This window comes from Calidris pugnax, unplaced genomic scaffold (genome assembly GCF_001431845.1).
Source record: "Calidris pugnax isolate Ruff unplaced genomic scaffold, ASM143184v1 scaffold54, whole genome shotgun sequence".
In the NCBI taxonomy this organism is placed as follows: Eukaryota; Metazoa; Chordata; class Aves; order Charadriiformes; family Scolopacidae; genus Calidris; species Calidris pugnax.
In genome coordinates, this window is record NW_015090864.1 from 7,388,735 (window position 1) to 7,412,625 (window position 23,891).

At 39.0% G+C, this 23,891-nt stretch overlaps 1 protein-coding gene across 5 annotated transcripts in view; it reads left to right on the forward strand.

Annotated features, from left to right (window-relative positions):
* The window catches only part of DPP6 (dipeptidyl-peptidase 6), a 576,912-nt gene that overhangs the window by 471,571 nt on the left and 81,450 nt on the right, over window positions 1–23,891 (forward strand). For all 5 annotated transcript variants that reach the window (XM_014945135.1, XM_014945136.1, XM_014945133.1 and 2 more), the window contains exons 7-8: window positions 2,891–2,972; window positions 19,878–19,998. In XM_014945135.1, coding sequence (XP_014800621.1) covers window positions 2,891–2,972; window positions 19,878–19,998 — 203 coding nt within the window. The remainder of the gene's footprint in view (window positions 1–2,890; window positions 2,973–19,877; window positions 19,999–23,891) is intronic.

A 23,891-nucleotide genomic window follows, 5' to 3' on the forward strand; every position in this document is an offset into this window, starting at 1 on the left:
TCCTACAGTTTCTCTGAAGCCTGCTAGATCAGGCCTGGCAAGGAAGGATGTATTCTCAATCCCCTTGCACGTGACACTGAAGTTAACTGCAACAGAGGGAATGAATGTCCCTGCTCTAGGGAAGAGGATTCTCTTCAGAAGAGATAAGAAACAAGCCAAAATCTACCAAGAGGAAAATATCCATCTCTCAGGAGTTTCTGGGGGGGGAAACTAGGATCTTAGACTGCTTTCATAGCCGATGATAGAGAAGAATAACATGAGATGGATGCCTGGTTACCCATGCCCTCAGTGGTCTACATCACAGTCTGGACAGGCATACTGTCATCTACTGAATATAGAGGCAGTTTATGGTAACTAGGTTTGTAAATCAGGTGCCTCCAGACAATATGCAGTTCCATCAGTCAGCAGTTCTATCTGCATATTTATCAAAAGGTTTCAAGGAAAGCGAACAAGATTTTGCAACAAAAGAAATTTCCCAGCCATTTTGAACAACTCCAGAAGGAACTCAGGAGGTGCAATTCTATTTTTCCTCAGACATATCAGAGAAAGGGAAGGTGGCTTCACTTTTTCAGTCTTCAGCAGAGGCCTTTGCATTATCAGCTACCAAAGCTGGTTTATGCAGCATTTCTTTTTGCATTAAAGTTTTCCTCTTCTAAAAGATGATGCAGTGAGCAGAACTGACAGGACTTGTCTGGTCTCTGATCTGAATTATTGGCTGTAATTGGTATGTCTGTTCCTTAGCTCCACCTGTGTTATCTGAAGCATTACAGGTTTGAATTCTTACAATTGCATGATCTGTTTATTTCAGAATGATATTTCTCCCTCTATTTATAATATCTTGCTCCTCTTCTCACATGAGTAAAAAAACCTAAGAACTAGAAAATTCATTTGACAAATAATGAAGTGCTTTTTTTTTCCTCTCAGAAGAGACTTTGATTTGATTCACTAGTTTTCTCTCTTCCTCCTGCACTTAGAGGTTACTCTTTGTTGAGATAAACAAGATAGCTAACCACAGAGATTGAATCTTAGCAGGAATAGCTGACTTGGAACTTAAGTAGCAAATGCATACAAGCTTGCAAAGATCCAGGATTTGTATGGCTATTCTTCTTACTGGAATGGGAATTTTGTGGCAGCTATTAGTAGGAGTTCAGTATGACAGTTATCTGTTCTCTTATCCATATCTTACAAAAATGACTGTTAGCTGCCCACAAAGATACCTTCTGGTTAATCACCATGAGAAGAAAAGATATAATTCTACTCCTCTGGCAGCAGTTGGGGATGACACTTTGCCTATGGAGCCAGAAGCTACCTGGGCACCCTGCGATACGCTCAGACTTGAAGGGTCCTCAACAAACTGCTCTTACCCCTCCACATTCTTAATGGATCCCGTCTGCATCAAATCTGTCACCTTGAGTACTTTAACATATAATCAGCTCCACAGACCTCTTTCCAGGGGTCTTGCAGACATTATGGATTAAGGTTTATACCCACTGATACATACCTTGGAGCAGGAGAGCAAAAGTTGCTGTTCCAACTGCAGGAGTTCTGGAGAGGGGAAACAGTGGGTATCAGCATCCTCCTCTAGGCTCTGCCTGAATCTCTCTGGCCCTTAGCAGAAGTTCACAGGAAAAGCTAGTTTTTTCACATTGGAAAGACTGCACAGAATTCGTTTTTAAAATTCCTCTTCCTGCTGTCTTTGGACTTGCTACAGCAGCCCCAGTGCAGTGGGAACATGCAGCCAAGGGAAATCTTGCCTGAAAAGGGCAGAGCTGGAACACAGCTGTGGTACAGCACCAGGTCACAAGCCAGGCAATAAAGAGAATTCAGTTAGTGTCTAATTATTGCATTCATTTTTGTTCTGTTTTGAAAATATGGTCTGGAAAACATTGCCTTTAATGAAGAAATAAACTCTGTACAAGAGAAGGCCTTTTGCTTAAAGGCTGGGCAGGCTTTGGCTCTTTTCTCTGTTTTTAGATGATGTTGGCCTCAAATTATCTTGTTATCCCCATCTGTAGGCCAGTGATGATAATACCCTTACTTTTTAAAGCAGTTTGAGATCTGCTAATGAGGAATACTGAATACAGACTTTATTAGTCTTCTTGTTTGTAGAATATTACTATACACAGAGTTGTAGCAATGTGACTTCAGAATATGTAATGTAATTATTTGCTCTGAGTATAAATACAGTCAAGGCAATGCTGTCTGTGCTGTGATAAAATGGCATTATGCTGCTCTGACATTTACCAAAAAAGCTGCTTTTTTCTATATTGCATTTGCTATATCTCACTGATGTTCTGCTACAAGATGAAGGTAATAGATCAAAGAACAAGAAAAGAATTTTGATTTTATTTTCTTTTAAAAATGATATGTTTGGTATTAATAAGAGCTTTTCCCTTCGAAGCCAGGCTGCATATCAGTTGTTATGCAGTTGCTAAATTTTTCTGCTGTTATGTTCAAAGGAAAATTATTAGGCACAAAAGCCACTGGGTGAAGAAGATGAAATTATTTTTCATTGTAATTCAAAAATATAGTTATAGTTTATCCTTTGTGGACATCATCAGTGTTGATAAATACAATTACTTTGTGTGCCATGCCTTAACTAATTCTTAAGGCTTAGGCAAGTCAGCAGTGAAACTAATGTGTTTAACTTCATATTAATAAGAAACAGAAATTGTCAGTTTAATACTTGATCGTACCAGTGCTTGCTAGTGGTATAGTGCTTACTTTACAGTAAAAAAAAAAAAAAATCTACTGAAATCTGACAGTAAATAATAGATTATTCCAGCTGAAAGATACCTTATGAAGTCATGGTGGATTTCCCAAAGCAGGTGTGCACCAGCTTAAATAAGGACATTTCTGAAGCTGAAATCTTATTTTTCTCTTTTTGCAGGGATCCCCAGAATTTGTATCCCCCTGAGGTCAGCAATGCAAAGCTTCAGTATGCTGGTTGGGGTCCAAAAGGGCAACAGCTGGTAAGAGAAAGAACAAGTGTGCAAATGAATTTAGAGACCATGCTGCTATTGTTTGGAAGTAAAGAAAAAATAATTCTTTATTGACTACTTTCTTGAAACCTGAATGATAGCTTCTAGCATCTTTATGGGGATTGTTTTATCATGTAATTTATTTATAAAATTCCCAAATATATACATTTACTGCAAAGTAATTGTGTCTAAAAATGCAGAGGAAGAACACTTTGTGGAAGCTCTTTGAGAGGCTGCACCTGCTTCTCCCAGCATTGGACACAGGACAGATTATAAACATAAGAGACAGTATGATTTAGTTAGCATATCATTGCTTCACAAGGGTGTCTTCAGACTTGCAGACTTGACACAAGGGATATTTTAATATTTGGAGCCATGTTTGGAGGATGCATCACTCTAGAGCAGAGTTGCCCTGAATTTGCCCTGTCGTTGTTTGCAAAATAGACAGAAGTAGAATTGTATTCTGGAAAGTTTTCAGAACTAGCTTTAAAAAAAAAAACAAAAAATCAACACTTGACAGGGTTTCATTGTGTTTCATGGAGCCTTTCATATGGCAACAATCCTGAAATCTCCAGTGTTTTGTCCCTCAGCCACTGCCCTCTTGGATTTGCTCATTTTTCAGAGCACGTATTTCCTGGCCTGATCCCCTGGCTTCGTTTCCTGGTGCAGATCCAGTATTAAGGTTTTGAATATTTCAAACACTCTCTTTCTACTGTAACAAGAAAAGAAAAGAAAAAGTGGCAACTTCTTTTTTGATATGGAGTTTTTATACCAAGAAAACTTTAAAAGCTCATTATCGGAGAAAATCTGGCATGTGTCTCCTGTCCCCAGTCCTCTCTTGGGGATTTTTTTGTCTGTGTCCTTAACTAAATTGTTTTCAAATTCTGTGATTTAAAAAACAGCAATAGGAGACATTATAATTGCCAGTCTGCAAGTCAGGTTGGGGAAAACATAACAGATACAGGAACAGGAAATTTTCTCCTCTGCTCCATCAGGAAAATCAGGTTTGAGAGAGTCATCAACCTCAAATCTGATAGGAGTGGAGATGCAGCAGCCTTTACCTCTATGCAAAATGACTTCTGAGGAGCTCATTTTTTCCATTGCACACATGTACATGCGCCACTTTCATCCTCTAACACGTGCCTTTTCAAATTTCTTGGTCTCCTGCCCAACAGATCATTGCTGAGCAGTTTGTACCTATTCAGGGATTGGGATCTTTGTATTTATTAGTAAAGACCAATGCGATCTTGTCATCGGGCTTCTGTCCAACTATTGATAATGTACAGTTGATAACACATTATGTTCAAAACCAAAGACTACCTTTAGGACATGAAAAAGAAAGCAAAAACAGACCAGAAATTTTTCATTCACTGTTCATTAGCTCTTTCTATTTTAATGCTAAAAAAATGAGCTTCACAATGTATAGCAAAAGCTACAAAAGCTAATAATAAGTTGCATTAGTGATTTTCTCCATTTCACAAGTGAATCTTTCTTTCTTTAATATAGTTTTGCTGTGAACTTGCATGTCTTCAGCACCTTGAGTCACAATGTGTTATTGGTTCATATTTATGTTAGTTTTACCAAGATGAATGGATGTACTTAACTTCCTCTTTGAAAAGAAGATTTAAATTTTTTCACACCAAAGTCAAGATGACCAATTTACTTCTTCCATTGCCTTCTGTACCAGAGTAACATAACTATATAGAAAGGAAAAATATGCCTACCAAATGGACAAATTATGTATACAACAGGACAGTATATACAGTCCGGAAGAAGTCTTCTTTACTCCCAGCTTTCTCCTTTAATGCTGAAATAATTGATATCACTTACCACCAATTTTTATTAAGAAATATACAGTGAAAATTCAATTGCCTAAGACATCAAGTTTAGTACATGTTCCCTCTGTGGGATGCCTGGCTTCAGTAACTTCAAATATTCCTGTTATTATTGAATTCCATATGAATCTTGGCAATATCTTGACACAGTGGATTTGTTCTCTGTGTTTGAGTACTTTTTCTTTTTCTTTTTTTTTTTTTGGCTTCCAAGTATGTAAGTCAGTTGACCTGTAATTCAGCTGTGTTCCCTGTTCTTGCATTTGGAATCAGGGTAGGTGAGGAGAATCTCACGGGTAGTTTAACCATTATGTTCAATACCTCTAGCATATGTGCCTTTTTGCTGTTTTCCTTGCCAGTCATTTACCTTAAAATAAAGTTATAGCTGTAGTTTATGAAATAAGCAGGCTTTTTCATGCATCAATATAATCTATTTATAGCTAATGATCAGCAGAGAATTGCCAGAGAAAAAAAAGAAGCTTTTAAAAAAAAATCTACAAGCATAAATTAGGTAGAGGAAATATACAGTGCTCACTGTTCTGTATTTCAGAACTAATTGAGTCACTCAGAATATAATTTCCAGTGAAATTCGTGTCTCCTTCTGTGGCAAAAACGTTGACTGTAGAGGCAGAAAAAAAATTAAAATCTATTTAAACTTGATAGTGTGTGTTTGCTTGAATGTAGGATGAGTTGTGTTGCAGGAGAAGGAGAGGGAAAATGGCAAGTGGGATTGAAAGGAGTAATGTTCTGGGAAGTAGGTGTCAGCTCCCCTGGTTGTAGGTGGTTCCAGGGGCCAAACACTTGTTAGAGTGTTTGAGGATGGTCCTACAATTGCATGAAGATGTGTGAGCGTGTGGCAGCTCCAGTGCTGCTCACAGCAGCCCCCTCTTACACAGCCTGTAACCCCACTCCGTGCTGCATCTCTCAGGAAGGGTGGGAGCAAGGGGTGGGTGGGTTTTTGATAACCTTGGAGGTACCTCAATTTTCAGGAAGTGAAAACCTTTCCCCTTGAAATCTCCTGGTTTGTTCTTTGGCAACACAAAGGAGAGGCTGAGCAGGGGAGTAAGAGAGTTTGCTTCTGAAATTTTATATTCCCTTTGTAGCTTCTACTTCATCCTTCCTAGGGGAACTTTTGGTCAGTATGGCTGACCTCTTTCTCTCTTGCATGTCTAATCACTAACAAAAAATAATATTCTGAAACAGAAGCAGCCTGAATGATATGCATTCTTTGTGATTAAGAATAAAAAGTGGAACTTTCCCAGGAGCAATTTTCTATTTATCTTGTTTCCTTTTGTCTTTACTCATTAAATTATATGCCAATTTTTAGATGATGAATTCCTCAGAGCATGGTTCTTGACTTCTTACTAGCCTGCAGAATGCCACACGTGCCAACAGAGCTGTACAAATAATGGAAGATATTAGATCTGAGAAAATCTATTTCGGAAGATCAGAATGCAAAAAAGCCTTCACTTCTGGCACCTCCGTAAAATGTTTCATCCTTTCTCAGATCATAGCCAAAGTCTTAATAAATTAAGTCTTCCAAAGCTGTTGGAAGAACTGGGTTCTTACCAGTGTGAGCTCCTGAATCAATAGAAAGGGAGCCACTAACTTCAGTGCAAGCAGGAACACGTTTCCTAAATGTGGTTGTCACTAAAGGGCTCATTCCTCTCACTTGTCCTATCACGTATGCCATCATTTATGCCTTTGAAGAACGAGTGAAAAAAAATTTACATTAGAATAACAGTTTGATATATATTCACTTTTTGTGGGTGTTAATGACTATGCAAAAAGTCTATGAAAAAAATCCATCCTTTCCGTGGTGAACCTGACAGCCCAGTAAAGTCCCCCTTAGTATTTGATGGCATCAGCCCACTGGCCTTCAGCGTGGGACTTGGTTGTTTTCAGTGAATAGGCTGTATTATCCTCAGTTTGTGTGATACCTTCTATCAATATGAGGATGATGCTGGCAAAATAGGACTGCAAAAAAGTGTTAGGCTGTACCTTTGCCCTGTTCTGTGTATGCTTATCTTTGTAAAAATCTTTGCTCCTTAGATTTTCTCTCTTCCTGATCTTGCCATTTATGACTCAACAGCTACCCACTTTTGAAGTTTCAATTCTGCCACAAAAAAAAAGCTTTTTCAATTGATCTTATTGAAATATTTTACCAGATGCATCATGTTACGTATTTTAGAGCGAGGTTCTGCCCACGAGCAGAGGGTGAGATTAATAGTTACTGTGACCCTGAACTCAGTTTTCATAAGACTTGTGTGGCTGACAGGCTTGGACCCCTCTATTTATCAAAAAGTAAAATAAAAAAAAGGACAGTGTGAAGAAGTTTCCTTCGCTGGTTCGCTTTGGCAGCACGGCTGAAGTCAGGAAGTGCTTCAGGAGCAAGATACTGTCTGTAGCTGAAGTGCTCAAGGAACCCAAAAATGCTGAAGTTTTTGGGATACTTTTACCTAAGTTTTCCCAAAATTACCACATCCAGGATGAAAATATTTGCTTTAAGTGCAAGGCAGGTCTATACGTGGGCCCCATTGTCAAAAGGAAGGAGCAAGCAGTAGGACTGCTCAAACAACGTGCAGTGAATATTTGCCTGCATTGGCAGCACTAAATTACAGTTCACAGGAGTTGTTAAACTCCAATTTCAAAAGCAGAAGAAGTTCTGCTCTGCTGCTATTTTCTTTTTCTTTCTTTTTTAATCAGGATCTGTAACACCCCTGACAGATACTAATGATAACAGTGACACATCAGATGCTGGGGGAAGCAGTTCTGTACAATTTCAGAGGCAGCAGTTATAATTCAAAAAATCCTCTCTCATAGATCACGGTATTTATTCTTTTTTTGAGATTGTCCTGGCCAGTCAGTCTTCTACTGTTTCCACTGTTTCTTTAAAGTACAAAAACATACCAGAAGAGGGTTATAGCTGCTGGAAGTTTTGCACACCCTTGGACTTACTGCAACCCCAGAGAATGATCAAAATGGGTTTCTCCCATTTTGATTGCATTCATAGTCAATACACTTTTTCCATGGTCAATTCTTCTGGAGAAGGAACTTTTATTCTTGTAGATTGTGCAGCAATCAAGTCTATAATTGGTTCTAAAGTCATAGAAGTTATGTTTCACAGCAGCTGCAGAAGTTGCGTTAAGAAATCTCTATTTCTGTGAGATGCAAATGCCAGGAAAAAAAAGAAGTCTTTCAGCCCCTCTTGTGTTAGAGGTTGCAGGTCTTCTCAAACAATGAATGCTAATGGTGGTAAACAGCTTATCGATATAGATATTACTGTCTAAAAAGTGCAATATGTTTTAGAGAAATACTGAAATTCATTCATGTATAAAACATTTGAATGATAGATCCTGCTGCATGGGGCCAGAACCTATCAGTCTCATTTGTTGTTATCATATTTTTTTTTCAACACTGTAGCACAACGTCTTGCTAACAAGGATATCTAGATGCAAAAAGCTGGTTAAGTGATGACACCTGGAACTGAACTGGAGTGACTCCTCTAATTAGCAGCTTTTTCCTTGCCTGAATTTGTGCCTGTCATGCCAGCTTAGTTCCAGGCAGAAGGGCTGCATAAATATCAAGTGAGGAGGACTATTTTCTCAGGAGGGACGAATCATCTGCTGTTGCTCTTAATCCAGCAGGGCTTTTGAACTGCTCTGTGCATAATTGCTGTAGGTCTATTTGTCTTCACCATTATTTCGTAGATTTTTACATCATTATTTTCAAGCTGTTGTTCTCTCACCTTTTCTTTTTGCAATGACATCTGAATCAATATTTAGTTGTGGTCTCCTGTATGTAATTATTCTGGCTCGGTTATCGCACTAGTTACAAGGAAGAAAAGCCTCCACCCAGTTCCTAATGTCTATATAAGCCCTATTTAAGCGTGGTGAGGCATATTCAGACAGCTTCTTACATGGTTTCCTGCATTCTGGGAAAACAAGAGTTTCAGAAAAATTATGTACTGTCTCCTCTTATCTCCTTCTCCCTTTTTTCAATGTCAGAATATGATTATTTTTTACAGAAACTGCAGTAAGATATATTGCACGTACACTGAATACTTGGGCAGGTTACTCTGGTCAGGGATTCCCCTTGTCCTCTCCCCCCATTTTATTCAAATAATTCCACTGGAAATGCATTATGCTTGTTTTTCCCTTTGATGCTCTGCTCTTTGGCTACAGTAGCAATAGTCTCCTGTTTTTATTTTTGCTCATCCCTGATGTCCTTTGCTTTGGCATCAGTGGGCTTGATGTGCGCAGTCCTTGTTCACCAAAGGGAAACTTTGACACCTTCAGTGCTATGAGCTGTGCTGAGACTGGGTGTGTCCCTTCCAATCTCAGCATTTTCAGTATTGCATTTTCATCAGTGGCAAAAGAGCAAGATATTTAAGATATTTGAAGATGCTACACTAAATGTTAGTGAAAGAAGACATAGGTGATTGAAGATGCTACAATAAATGTTAGTGAAAGAAGACATAGGTGATTTTATTGTGAATAAGGTGTTGCTCTTTTCGTGGGTGTGAAAGATTTCAGAGGAAAAAATGAAACTGATTATTTGCCATAGAAATTTCACTAGTAAATCAGAAAAAATGTTACTGCTCTTACATCCAAATATGAGACATAGGATGACATAGTGTTTAGAACATCGCTCCTGGAGGTGAGACACTGCCATAGGCTGCCTCTGTGACTTCATCCATGTCACTTTGTTTCTGGTTAAATTACAGCATGAAGATCACAATATATTTCTACCTTACAATAGAGTTACAGAATTAATATATTCACAGACATTCACACTCTGCATTAAGGAAACTGAGTATGTGCCTACAAGAAATGCATGTGTTGATGGACTTGCTAGTTTAGAGCTATTCACCATCTGGTTGCACTATAGAGCAAGTAATGAATTCGCTTCCTTTATATGTTATCACATTTTTTTTATATGCTACTGCAGTTGCATAAAGTGCAAAATTACTAACAGTGCAACACTAACATAGGGTCAGTTCCACTGCAGATAATTCCCTCCTATTACAGAGATCTAAAATGTTGATATTCCTTTAATTTCAATTGTGTTTTATGGATATTTAAGATGTATCTTTTGTTAAGGGCATTTTTCATTTCAGAGGTCTGGCAGCGAGAAGTATCTACTCTAGGTCTGTGCATAAGGGTTTCTGGCATCTTACAAAACCACATTTGGTAGATGATGTCCATTGAAATAAGTGCTTTTGAAAAATAAGTGCTGTTCTTGGAAAGCTGCTATTTTGTGCCATGAGAATAGTTACCTTTTGCTTTAGATAGCAGCAGTCATTGGCAAGTGTATGTTAAAGTGACAGATGTGAGGATGCCACAAGCAGGACTTAGCTGAGCCATCTAAGGGACTGTGGAGTAGCTCACCTTCATTTATGGTGGTGGTCTCTCCTTCCCCAGAAACTGTCATTTGTCAGAGCCATGAGAAAGCTTCAGGAACAATTCTGTCAGCTCTACTCTTCGGCTGCTGGAATAAATGTTGATGGTTTCTATTACTAAACATTGTGTTAAAGAGCAATGTTACACCGGCTACCTCACTGTCCAAGGACAGATGGGTACCTAGAGGAAACCTGAATCCCAGTTGCCAGTTTCTTTATGCTGACAAGTAATCTCTGTGCTCTCTTTAGCTAGATATTCATTCTATAATGCAATAAAATATTAAAAATGAAACACTGTATCATCTTACATTAAATAATCTAATTTATAGTGATGCCCTACATAACCATCAGTGATATTAGGTTACAGAATACAAGATAATCCATCAAGCAGAACTTAAAAGCAGAATCAGAGTTCCATACTAAATGGTACATTTACTGATACATTCTTTAATATAACAAGGCAGTTATAAATTAAAATAACCCCATTAGAATCCAGGGCAAGGAAATCCATGCAGACATGGTTCTCTTTGTTGAGGTGAAATAAACCCGCTTTTCTTCCCTGAAGAACAGAAAATAGGACAGCGTATTTTTCTTGAAATGTGTTTTTAAATATCCAGAATCATGATAATTGCTTATTTGGCTGGACTCTGGCAGATTCTAGGTGTTATTAGAATCCATACATTTTGTGACTAGCATGCTCCCAGAATACAAATGGAAATGCATTGCGTTTGTAATGATGCAATGTCAAAAATGTAGAGAAGCTTGTAGAAACCTGAGAAGAATATTAATGCACTTAAGGATATAAGCTGGGAGAGGCAAGACAAAAAGTCTCATCTGTGTCCAGTTTAAAAGGGAAAAAGTTTGGGAATGTGTCTCCAGATCATATAATCCTATAGTCCATTACATGGGACTTTACCTTGAGTATTGGATTTACCAAATTTGAATTGTCTCTAAAGACCTTAAAAACCACAGGATCTTACAAGCTCTTCTGCTTTCCAAGGGAGCCTTAATATTTATTGGAGAAAAGGTCTCCAGACTTTACTGAATACTGCAGACACACCACAAACATGTCTAGTTAAGAAAGTTAATCTTAGAAAAACCTTAACTCTTCCTAACAAGGAATTGCAATATATAGGCTTTATAGAACATGCTTAACAGCTAAATAATATTGCTTGCAGCAGATCCACATAGACTTTCTGTTGCTGTTGATGTACCTAATAGAAATCATTCTTATTGCCCTTCATGTCCCTCACTGAATTCAGCTCCAGATGAGCTTTAGATTTTCTAACCCCATCAGGCAATGGCTCTATATTCCTCCCAGGTCACCTGTCCCTGTCTCTACCTCTTGCACACTCCCTTGTAATGTTTGAGTTATGTCAGGAGCGATGTGTTCATCCATTACTGAATACTGCAGACACACCACAAACATGATTTAGTAAGAAAGTTAATCTTAGAAAAACCTTAACTCTTCCTAACAAGGAATTGCAATATATAGGCTTTATAGAACATGCTTAACAGCTAAATAATATTGCTTGCAGCAGATCCACATAGACTTTCTGTTGCTGTTGATGTACCTAATAGAAATCATTCTTATTGCCCTTCATGTCCCTCACTGAATTCAGCTCCAGATGAGCTTTAGATTTTCTAACCCCATCAGGCAATGGCTCTATATTCCTCCCAGGTCACCTGTCCCTGTCTCTACCTCTTGCACACTCCCTTGTAATGTTTGAGTTATGTCAGGAGCGATGTGTTCATCTAAGCAGGTCTCCTGCCTCTTTTACTTGATTTCGTACACATCAGGATGCACCATTCTTAAGCTTGGAGTAGGTGGTACTTGAAAATCCAACAATTTTCCTGGACCTCTTTTCTCTCCAGGTCTGTGTCGCATGAGATTTTTCCAAAGAATTCCCAGAACAGACCAAAGTCTGCTCTCTGAAGTCCAGGGCTTAGTGCTTTTTGCCATGATATTTCCTCTCATGATCCTGAACTTCACCACCTCGTGATGTGTACAGCCAAGGCTGTCCCCAGCTTTCACGTTCCCCTCTCCTTATTTGAAAGTATGAGGCACAGAGAGGCACCCAGCTGTGATGGTTGAAGTTTCTCCTTATTTGAAAGTATGAGGTCCAGCAGGCACAGAGAGGCACCCAGCTGTGATGGTTTCCCAAGAAAAGTATGAAAGCTATTTGTATGGAGTTGTGTGCTCATGTTCTCCTTCTTTTTGTACATTGTTTGAGATGGACTTTCTTCAGTCCTGTTCACCAGAGTCTTGTCTACATCTCCCTTTTCTTACCAGCCTGGTATTCCACTTCCTTGCCTGACTGTGGGCCATCATCTTCCTTCCCTGTTTTCTGGGTTTAAAGGTTTAAAGGTCTCCTTCCCAGGCAAGACAGAGCTCCCAGCCCCAGAAGCAGGGCACCGAACATGATCTGTAGCTGCAGATCTGTCAACAGAGCAGGACTTTTCTTCACAGTGCCTGAAGTCACCAGCTTCCAGCCTTCACCTTCAAAGGAGTCTCCATTTACCAGTTCAATCAGCTTAGACTCTGCCTGCCCCTCCTTTCATGAAGGTCACAGAGGAGATCCTTCAACATCCTTTTGCCACCTTTGATGTTGCAGAGTCTTTGACTTTCTCCCACTGCTCCATCACTTACTGCACCCATGCCCACCTCCTGCAGGCAAGGTGATCACCTCCCCCAGCCCCATGGAGAAGTCATCCTCACACCTGGAGAGCTGCATCCTGTCTCAGAAGCTCTTAAAGGGGGCCTGGACACTGTTAATAGAAATGGAAAATATTTGAAGAAATGATGGAATGATTTTCCCTTCTCTCTGTCTTCTTAGTCTCTTTCTTTGATATGTGCAATGAAAGCAAAAATAGATTCTAAATTTTTATTTTACAAGGGGTGTTAAATATTTCTGAGATATATGCCTAAAATGAAGATATTTGCACAATTTTCAAGTGGTGACTCTTGTACACTTCCTTTGCTAGAATGTAATCAAAGCCACGGAAGACAGCAGATTTTTCATTTGTCTTCTACAGAAACTCTGGCGGTTTTCCTTTGCAGAATCAATTACATTTCCTTTCATTGCATTGATTTCCTTGCAGTTAATCTCTTACGCTACTGATATCAGATGCATACAAGCCTTCGATCTCCAATGAGAAGTCATGAACACTGGGTTTGATGTGTTTATGGATCAGCACGATTCTTAGATGCATCAATCTGTACTACTGTATTCTCTGGTTTCAGTGGTCCCCTGGGGCGGTTTCAGCTTCTCTGTCTTGAAAGCCTTCCTGCACAATCATTTTAAAACTGGTCTAGTTCTCAGTTTGGTCTAAATGCCACCTTTTTACATCTCTGGGCAGGACAAAACTGAATTAAAATAAATCTTATCTATTTATGGTGTACCTTCACAAACTGCTAAGTCCTATAAATCCTTGGCTTGGTAAGGAGTTATCTTCATACCTTGAATCAAAGCAAAGCTAAACCCTTCTACGAAAAACTGAAACTGTAGTCTTTTCATCAATAATTTATCAAGATGTGATTCTCTGCAATGTGTTGATTGTGTGGAAGAGTTTCATTGGTTCATTGCCAGTTTTAATAATGGCATTTTGGTTTTGTAAGTTAAAAAAGTTGATTTTAAAATTCTTTATCTCACTCCTCCATCATAATTGTTATCTGTCTTTTTCCTAAATTGCAAACATGAACCATTTGATGGAAGGAATGAAAATATTTTGAAGTTTTTTTGTATTTCTTCTTTTTTTCCCCAACCCGTTATCAAGCTATATTTAAATGATAACAAGAAAAGCCTAATTAAAATATTTGCTCTTATTATGTAAGCTCACTGGTGAGGAGCAGTTTATGGGTTTATTACCCTTTTTGAAGAACTGATAAGAGCTGGCGTAATCATGTCGTATGCATTAAGAACAACACTCATGACAGAATACATTAATGGAAGCTATTTGAACATCAAAGTTTGCATTTTATGAGATTCAAAAGAAGAAATTGGCACAGTATTCATTAAATAATGCATAGTCAATCAGCAACAAGCTTTAGAACTGATTTTGAATTGATCATAAATTTTTCTCCTGCAGTAGATGTAAGAATGATAACTGCAAAATGCCAAGACATTTCCAGTACAATGCTTGTCAGATTGCTTTGATATCACAAAGTGAAAACACAATTATCATATCTGCTTCAAGACGCTGCATGGACAAGGATGGGCATGCTAATTCTGAGTAGTACTAAGGACAAGTTTTAACTTGGATAAAACAGCAGGAAGTCTTTCTCTCTACAGTTTTTCATTTTCACAGCCCAGGTTTCATATGGCAGTGGGAGGAAAAAAATGGCTTGAGCAGGGCTATCTCTGAAATATGTGGATGGAATTAGAGAGCCCTAGACATGGAGAGAAGAAGGGAGATGTCTTTCTGTGTGTTTTACATAGTTTTCTAGAGCACCTCAGGTGAATAGTATTAAATATGTGGCCTCTATATGCTACTCTGTGAGAGCACAGGTTTCCCGGTATCGTATCAGCTAGATGTTTTAGACACATGAAGGGTCTTAAAATGGCTCTGGGTGCCTATGTTTGGGCAACTGAGTCTTGTCTCTGGTGTCCCTGTCTCTCATTTTTTCATGTGTTAAATGGGGACTATAGTACTTCTCTGTCTATTAAAATTATATGCTGTTGGGGTAGGGACTGTTTTTCTGTGCATCTGTTCAGCATCTACAAGGGAAGTTCATGGATAATTGCCTTTACAAGGATATTTTTTACTGATTCTGCAAAATAAATGTAAGCATTTCTGAGAGATCCACAGCATTATAAAATGAGTCTCTTATTTGATTTATTTTGCCAGAATACACCCTCAGGTAAACTATTTTGCCAGCAAAAGAGCGGACTTCGATATGGGATGAGAGAAAATAAAAGAAAGCTTTAACGTTAAAACCAGAAAACAATGGCATACATTATGTTGGAGAAGAGTAGCATGTTGATTTGTAGTTTTGTTTCCCCGCTCACTGAGTCTTCCATTTTCTAACTGGTTTTTTCGGGCTCAAGGAACTTTAGACTGATTTGGAATTTAAAACAGTGTCAAGGCAAGACTTTGTGCCTGTCTATACATGAACACGAGTGTTTGATGACCAAACTCTCCATGTTAAATGGCTAAACTTTGCATGTTAACTACTCTCTTGTAGTTAAATCCTGTGGGCTGACCTTGCAGTGTGGAAGGCTGCCTCCTAATGTGTAGGAAACATTCATACTTCTACAAAGTGCTAATAATTTAAAGTAATAAGCATCCAGGCATTAACTTTATGCTTGGAGATGCTAAATTTGAGTAATGCCACTCATTCAGTTGAAAAGTTATGCGGGTTAGGAATCATGTGGTAAAGAGAACATAAACTTAGAATGCCACCTTACAGTTGGAAAATAAATAGAAGCAGTAGAAATGCAGATTAATGCACATGAATTTATTTTCTCTTGGTCTGTGAAGAAATAAGAATTTTATTCATTTCTTTGGCTGGAAGGAAGGCGGCTCGAACAACTGTAAAAGGAGGTGTTGTGTTCATCTGCTCAATATAGCTGGTCACTGTGACTTTTGCAGTGGGCTTAAAGAGAATTCCTGAAAAGGTCCATAAATTAATCCATTTAAAAGCACCAGAATTTTAATTACTGCAGCATAATTGCTTAATACTACTCTGGGTCAGTGTGGTAGAGAACATTATTTCAGAAGCCCTTAAAGAGTTGCAAAAACATTTTAAACAAATCCTCCTTATATCAGTCAGTGTTGTTAAGGCTATTGTATGTTTTAAGTGAATGAAGTTTATTTTGTTGATAGTTTAAACATTTACCTTACTGTACAAATTTATCTTACAGAATAAATACTTAATCTTTGACTTAAAGTTCTCCTTCTCTCTCAGGCTTGTGGTCCAACCAGTCTAGTATTTTTCCTCCAATATTAGTTGTGTCACATAACATTTTGAAGTAATCAGCTCTGATACAAGTTGCAAACAGGCAGAGATTTCTTCCCAGCCCACAGGAGTTAGTGGTGTGTTGATACCTGAGGATAACAGGGTTATATTTTATGCTGAAAGTTTCAGATGACATCCTGAACCACATAAAGCCAACAGCAAAATCCCCATTGATTTTTATTACCCTGAGATTAAGTGAATGCATTTTTTAAAAAAAAAAGAACCCAAACAACTTTTTCTTAGTCCCCCAGGATGTTCCAGTTATCTTTGTTGAGTATTTAATCTCTTGAGAATCTATTCTAACATCCAGCAGGAAGAGAATAAAGTTCTTGTCTTCTGTGGACAAGAAGTTCCACGTGTTAATTCTGATTTCATTAACAAAAATATTTTTGTCCGCTTTTAAACAGCTTTCTTCCAGGTTTCATTGGGGTTTTTGTGGCTCTTTTTCCATTTCCTCTCCTTTGTCGTGTAAAGCTTATGTCTTCCTTGTCTATTTTATAGAGTTAGCAATTTCAGTTTCCTCAGTCAACGTATGGATGTTTCCATTTTTCTTACTTCTTTCAGAATATCTTTTCTTTCCTCTGTTTTGTGTGTGTCATGACAAAAATGGACATGGTGTTCAATGTGGGAGTATCTTCCTGACACAGCACAGGTTTATTTTCCATGCCATCGGCTGTGCTCAGTGTTGGACTTTATGTGCTGTCCGTGATTAAAGGCATATATACTGCAAGACTTTTGGTGATAAAGTGTTGGTCATATATGAACACCAAAAAAAGACACCAAAAATTTTGGGTCTGGTCTTTGCCTCTCCTTATGCAGAGAGGCATAAAACTGAGCTTGATCCCTTCTGTTGTCATTTTATATTAGTCTAGAACTGCTAGGTAAAGCAAGCATAAAGTAATGTGAAAGTGATGTCCATACATTTTTTAATTATTTTTCTTTGCTAAAATTTGTTATCCTCTAATTAGCTGAAAGTATTGTGATCATTTGGTAGAAAGCCCTGCTTTGATGTCATAAAACTTAAATAGTAAAAAATATTATATATGAAATATTATATATTTCATAATATCATCTAATATCTTTCTAACCCAGAATATGAAGTAATCCAAAGACATTTATTTTTGATGAATAACGGAAGTTCAAAAGCTTTTTCTTAATTTATAAGATACGTTACAGAGAAATCTTCCTGGTGCTGCTTCAGTTATCTTTTATCTTGATTATGGTTGACATTTTTAGGGTACAAGGCACTGTAGTTAGGAGGATAATTTTAAATTCTCTATGAGGTGCTGCAGTTTGGCTCTGAATTATATGGGAGACAGTTTGAAGTCAGAGCACTGTATTATTTTTCCATTGCAGCTACTGGATACCTCAGGCAGCCTGATTAGTGCAGTGAAGTTTTGAAAGAATAATCAGTGAAGACAGAAAACATTGCAATGCTTTACAAAGCAAAAGGCAGGAACAGGTTGTCAGTCCATCTTCTTTATTTTACCTGTAAATTCATTTAAATTTTAATATAGTACAAAATATTGCAAAGCCTTCCTTTGCTGGGAGAATCTGGGCAAGGGAAGGGTTGCATCACTTGAATAACTCCTCTTGATTGTGTTCCTGTCAGAGAAGAGCCCCCATCCAAGCATCCTCAGCATGTTTGTCTCTTGGACACAGGGACTTTGATTCGTTTGGGCCCAAAATATTTTATTTTTCTTAGTCTTCCTGATTTTTATATGCATTTAAGCTTCAACAACCCTCCCTTATGCAGACTAGGTAATACATAAAATTCTTTACTCGGCATCCCTCATCTGCCTCCTCTGCTTACTAAAAATCAAGTTAGGAAAGAGAATGTAGTATCTTCTACAACATACTTTTTACTTTCAAAAATAATAATTGGATGCTGCTTTTCTTAATTTAAAAGGAATAAAAGCAAGCTACAGTTTCAGTCGTAGTTTTTACCCTTTAGGCAAACTTGCTCTAACTGCTGCCAAAATTAAATTAGGATCTATACTTTCTGCTGGAATCTTTCCAGCTCATCTTTAGGTGAAACACATACCATAATAGGATGTGAAGCTGAAGCTGAAAACAAATATTTTTCCCAATTCTGTCTTTTCATGAGTGTAACATGAGAAATTGCATTCTACTCTAGTGGTAAAGATACCTAACATTTATTTCCATATAAAGGTTGAGCAACCTGGTCTAGTGGGAGGTGTCCGTGCCCATGGCAGGGGGGTTGGAACTAGATGATCTTGAAGGTCCCTTCCAACCTAAACCATTCTATGATATCTTCAAGTATATGAGAACTCATCTGTAAATGCCTACTAAGTTGTATTAACAGTTGGTATTTCAGTCTACATGTCTTTCTGATACCCTTCTCAGTACATCTTTGTAGTCTGAATGGAGTTTAAAAATATTTTTTTAAAAAGAGCGCTACTTTGAGCAGGATGCAGTTCACTTTGGGGTGAGGAGGGGACAAGATCTGTCATTGATGACAGCAAAACACAGTACAAAGGATTTAACTGGATGATAAAGACTAATGCCATGGGACAATGTTTTTTAAATAGTTCACTAAAATTTTCTTCACTGGTCAGCACTTAAGCACCAAAATAAACAGCCTGTTTCCCAAAAGCATTCTCATAGCAGTAGATCTAATGACTCACATGAAATTAGCTGTAAAAAAACATGAAGCTTATTCAGGAGTCTTATGTTAGGCTCCTCTACTGACATTCTTGAATTGAAATTTTTATACTTATGATTGATATGAATTTTATATCTATAAATTCTTCTCCAAGATGGAATGGCTTTCCCATAGACAGCACCAGTTGTGTTTGTAGGACCAGGCTTAGGTACCCAAAGGTGATCCTTGGTGTGGGGCTGCCCTTGCCCCCACAGGGACCTGGGAGGTCCCATAACATTTTGATCATGTAATCTTTCAGCAACCTCAATCCACCAGATTTTTGCCACAGGAGGGGAGAGGTTTCAAAAGATGGGCTGGGTGTTATGATAGGCTGGATCCACACTGGCAGGGAGGTAAGACCCTATGGGTGCCTTCGTCCCCATCCACTTTGGTTCCCATAGGAAGGTGACCTGAGGACCGGTCTAAGCAAACCCCTTTAGTCCTTGGAGTGTGTGTATCTCCTCCCCAGCTGAAACATCAACCTTCTCATGGAGGTTGGGGCTTGTTTGTTGCAGTGACATAACTGCCCCCTGTTTGATAGCACTTGCCATCTTGTTGCATCCACATTAAAAACTGGATTCAAATTTATTTAATAGGTTGCCAGCTGTGTTTTAAGAAAACAGGAGCAGCTGGAAACAAGCAAGAAGCCATTTCCAGTAGCCAGTTCACTCACCGCATAACATCACCATCAGCTCTGCAAACTGCTACTGTGTCCTGGACCACTTTTTCAAAATCCTGAGTGAGGGCATTCTTCATTTCATGCCCTCCAACTGCACTGTTCAATTTCTGAAATGGAGAGAGGAGTGAGAAAAATAAACCTTGTATCAAAGGACCAAGACTTCAGTTTGTTGTAAATTAGCATCTTTCTATTAGTTGGTGGAATTGGAAGCAAGTTGTGGAAATCCTTTTTTGACAAAAGATGCTATAAAAATGTGATATGTGATTTTGTACTGCCAATTATTGTAAAAGCAAAATGCAACATTTTATAATGGAGCCACTGCTTAATGCTGTTCTCTTTTTCTTTTTCCCTTCAAATCAGATATTTATCTTTGAGAATAACATCTATTACTGTGCCCATGTGGGGAAACAAGCCATCCGAGTGGTCTCCACGGGAAAGGAAGGTGTTATTTTCAATGGGCTCAGCGACTGGCTGTATGAAGGTAGGACATGACATTTAGGGCAGCAGTTAGTTATGAGTTTAAGTTACACTCTAGATTTATAGAACTGGCTGGAATTAGACATTCAGCAGTGCATTGCTGGGGACTGGTGGACCATGGAACTGAAAATCTGCTATTCTAACAGTTTTCTGAAATGCTGGACTGGAAATAATGTGAAATGATGTAAGAATTCTGTTTTCAGGCTGTTTTTCTTTCCCTTAGCCCAAAGGTAATAAATCACAAAGCTTTAATGAACAGAACTGCTTCATTATTTAATAGCACCTGCAATCACTCATAGACTTGACAGTTTTCAAATCACAGAAAAGGCCAGAAATGGGGAGGGAAAGAGGTTTCATTTTAAAGGAAGAAGCAAGGAAACAATTTTACTTGATTGGTTGCTTTCCACATCACTGGGTGGGCCCGGGAAGCTGCCCAGATCTTGCTACCTAAAAATTTTATAAAAGTAGACAGGTCTTCACAGTGATTGAATTCTTTCCCTTGAAAATGGGCCTGGTGGGGTAGAAGGTCATCACTGGAGCACTGATTTGCTTTGGTCCTTTCAGCTGGCAAATGGCCCTTTAGGTGTCTGTGAGCAGCTGCTTACAAAATAATCTCAGCTGCTCACTAGTTTAGGAAAGGATCGCAGACACCCCTGATTCTTTTGGGGAATGTTATAGGCTTTTAATCTAATACTTTATCAAAATTAAAATTAAAAAATATATAATATGCACACAACCTGCATCCCTCTCTCTGTCACTGGCTAATGCTGAAGCAGTTTCTTTTCACAAGGATCCTGGTTTTGAGACCTGGCAGTGTCTTTTTCTTGTGGCACAGTTTCCCCCTAAAGTCCCCCTTCTTCCTGCAGGTCTCAGCACAGTCCCAAGCTTTTCTGACTTGTACTGAAAGAAGTGTCCAGATATGTCTATTGACTGCACCCTGTTGGCAGCTCCTAGTTTTCTTGAGGTTTAATGGAACTAAATAGGTTGCAAAATGCAATTCACCATTAATTGGTGTAAAAATATGAAGCACTCCTTAAATTACTGTATATTACAGCTAAGCTGGGACTATTGGACTCAAAAGTAAGGGAATTGAAATAAATTACTTTGTTTGCTACTTCTGGAGAAGCATGTTCCATAAATCAGTGTACAAACTCGTCAAACACATCAGTGGAAAAATCTGATAGGGATTTAGATTACTTTTGATATTTAAATGTGTGTTTACACTGTAACACTGAATATTTGCAAGTAAATGTCCTCCTTGCAAAGCACTTTGTAACCAGAGGCGTGGCCTCTGGTTACAATGCAAATATCTTTACTTTTTCTTTATTTATTAATTTCTTGCTGAAGTTGTGGGCAGGCTTGTTGAATCCGTAGGTCAAACGAGCATATAAGTACCTGTGTCTTGCTGATAAACATCATTTAGTACATAAGGTCTTCTCATAGTCTTGTACGCAGCACCATGCTGACAGGAGTTTGTCAAGCTGCTGAGCTCCAAGCACGCCAGCAAGCCTGTGATGACACTTGTGTTTTGCTGACACATATTTTTCTTCAATTATGGGATTGCTTGGGCAATTTCTTGGCTGACATTGACTTTCAGGTTTGTCCTTTATAATGAAATTTCTTGTTAACTTTATGTTAATGTGTTGGGATACGAAATGAATCTATGATCAAAGCAACCTGATCGCCAGCAAGCCTGTGATGACACTTGTGTTTTGCTGACACATATTTTTCTTCAATTATGGGATTGCTTGGGCAATTTCTTGGCTGACATTGACTTTCAGATTTGTCCTTTATAATGAACTTTCTTGTTAACTTTATGTTAATGTGCTGGGATAAGAAATGAATCTATGATCAAAGCAACCTGATCTAGTTGAAGATGTTCCTGCTCATTGCAGGAAAGGTTGGACTACATGACCTTTTAAGGTCCCTTCCAAACCAAACTATTCCATGATTCTGTGATTCTATGAAATACAGTCTGGATATACCAAGCCAGGTTCTGTAACTTCTCTGAGCAGCATGTACAGAGTAGGACTGCTGGACCTGCTATTCACTGGGAGTATGTTTTGCAGAAGCTTGGTTATAGCATCCCTTTGAAGATGTCACTTTCTGTCCAAGTAGAACTTGTTTTGGAATAAAAGCTTCTCTTACATCACAAGCGAAGCAGAGAAGGGCCCACAGGAAAACCTGAGATAAAAATATTCCCAAGTGATGTGTTGCAGAATCCAAAATCAAATCTAGAGCTGGACTTCTCTTACATCACAAGCAAGGTGTAGAAGGACCTACAGGAAAAAAATATTCCCAAGTGATGTTTTGCAGAATCCAAAATCAAATCTAGAGCTGGACCGTGTAAGCTGAGCTCCTTCTCCTGCAGAACGCCACTTCTTCAGTCCTCATGGAGGTAAACCTGAGACTGGAGTAAGGACTGAGGATTCAAGGCAGATGCTTGAACAAGCTGTGGAGGACGGGATCAGATGTGTCTGCAGTGCTCAGATGTTAATTCTCTGAATGCATAGATGGATGGAGGGGGATCCCAGAAGAAGTACTGTGTAAGCGGGTAATGACCACTGAGAGATGGATGGCACCTTCTCAGCGGAGTCCATGGGAATTCAGGCATCGTTGTCAGTGAGGCTGAAGTTTTACTCTGGTGTTGGCAGCACTGGGATATTCTGCCAACACACTGCTACCAGCGCCTTTATTTTTTCCAACTTCGCTCCATTTCCTAGATGCGTCATCTTCGGTGGCATAAATGGAAATTTTTAAATCCAAAAGCGGGTAATGACCACTGAGAGATGGATGGCACCTTCTCAGCGGAGTCCATGGGAATTCAGGCATCGTTGTCAGTGAGGCTGAAGTTTTACTCTGGTGTTGGCAGCACTGGGATATTCTGCCAACACACTGCTACCAGCGCCTTTATTTTTTCCAACTTCTCTCCTTTTCCTAGATGCATCATCTTTGGTGGCATAAATGGAAATTTTTAAATCCAAACTCATCTGACTGGATTTGCTTGATATCTGGGCAAGGATTGGAATTTACCACCTGAGGACTATTTTTACTCTTCCTTCATTCCCTCAGATGTTTGTAGCCATGTCTTCTTCGTCTCCCTAACGGAGCTGGATGGGATCCTCAGACCCATGTTTGTTTGCACTGCCACCGTCTCAGCGAGCTACCAGGCTGGATGCTGAGCATATGTAGAAATCTCATTCCATCTGTGCAGCCATCTCCAGCAGATAGTCTGAAAAGGAGCTGCGAGAAGTGCTGAAAGGGGATCAGGGGGAGTTCAGCGCCCTCCTCTTCCCTCCCGTGCTCTTTTTGTTGCTGAAGTTCACCACCTCCAGCGGAGGCAGCCGAGCCTCCCCGCAGCGCCCGCCGGGTTACTGTGACAGCTCCTGACCTGCTTCTCACTTTCCCTAAACGCAACACACACAGAGAAAAAAAAAAAAAAAAAGTATGTCTTGATGTTTTCTATTTGAGGAAGCCACTTCTCAAGGTCTCCTATCGTAATCAGCAAGAGCACATCAACAAATATCCCTCCCTCCCTCCCTCCCCATCCAGGAGCTGTTTGCAGAGCGCCCTGTGCAGATCGCAGTCCTAGTAGAGCCAACGTTTGGGGCAGCCCCCGATGAATGATGATATGAATGGTAGACCCAGAGGGAACACTTTTCTTCATAATGTGATTGCTTTTGTCGTGACAGAATAGATGCAGGGTGCTATTAATCACAGGTTTTTACTAAGTCCGGAAGCCGGGGAGATCTAGAGTGGATTTGACAGGTTTTTTTGCCCTGGAAAAATTCAGAAGTTCATTTCAATTCAAGTTAAGCTCTGCTTTTGTAAATCTGCCAAAGGGGAAAAAAATTTCTTCGAGGTATTTATGCTGATCTGTAGACTTTTGATAATATA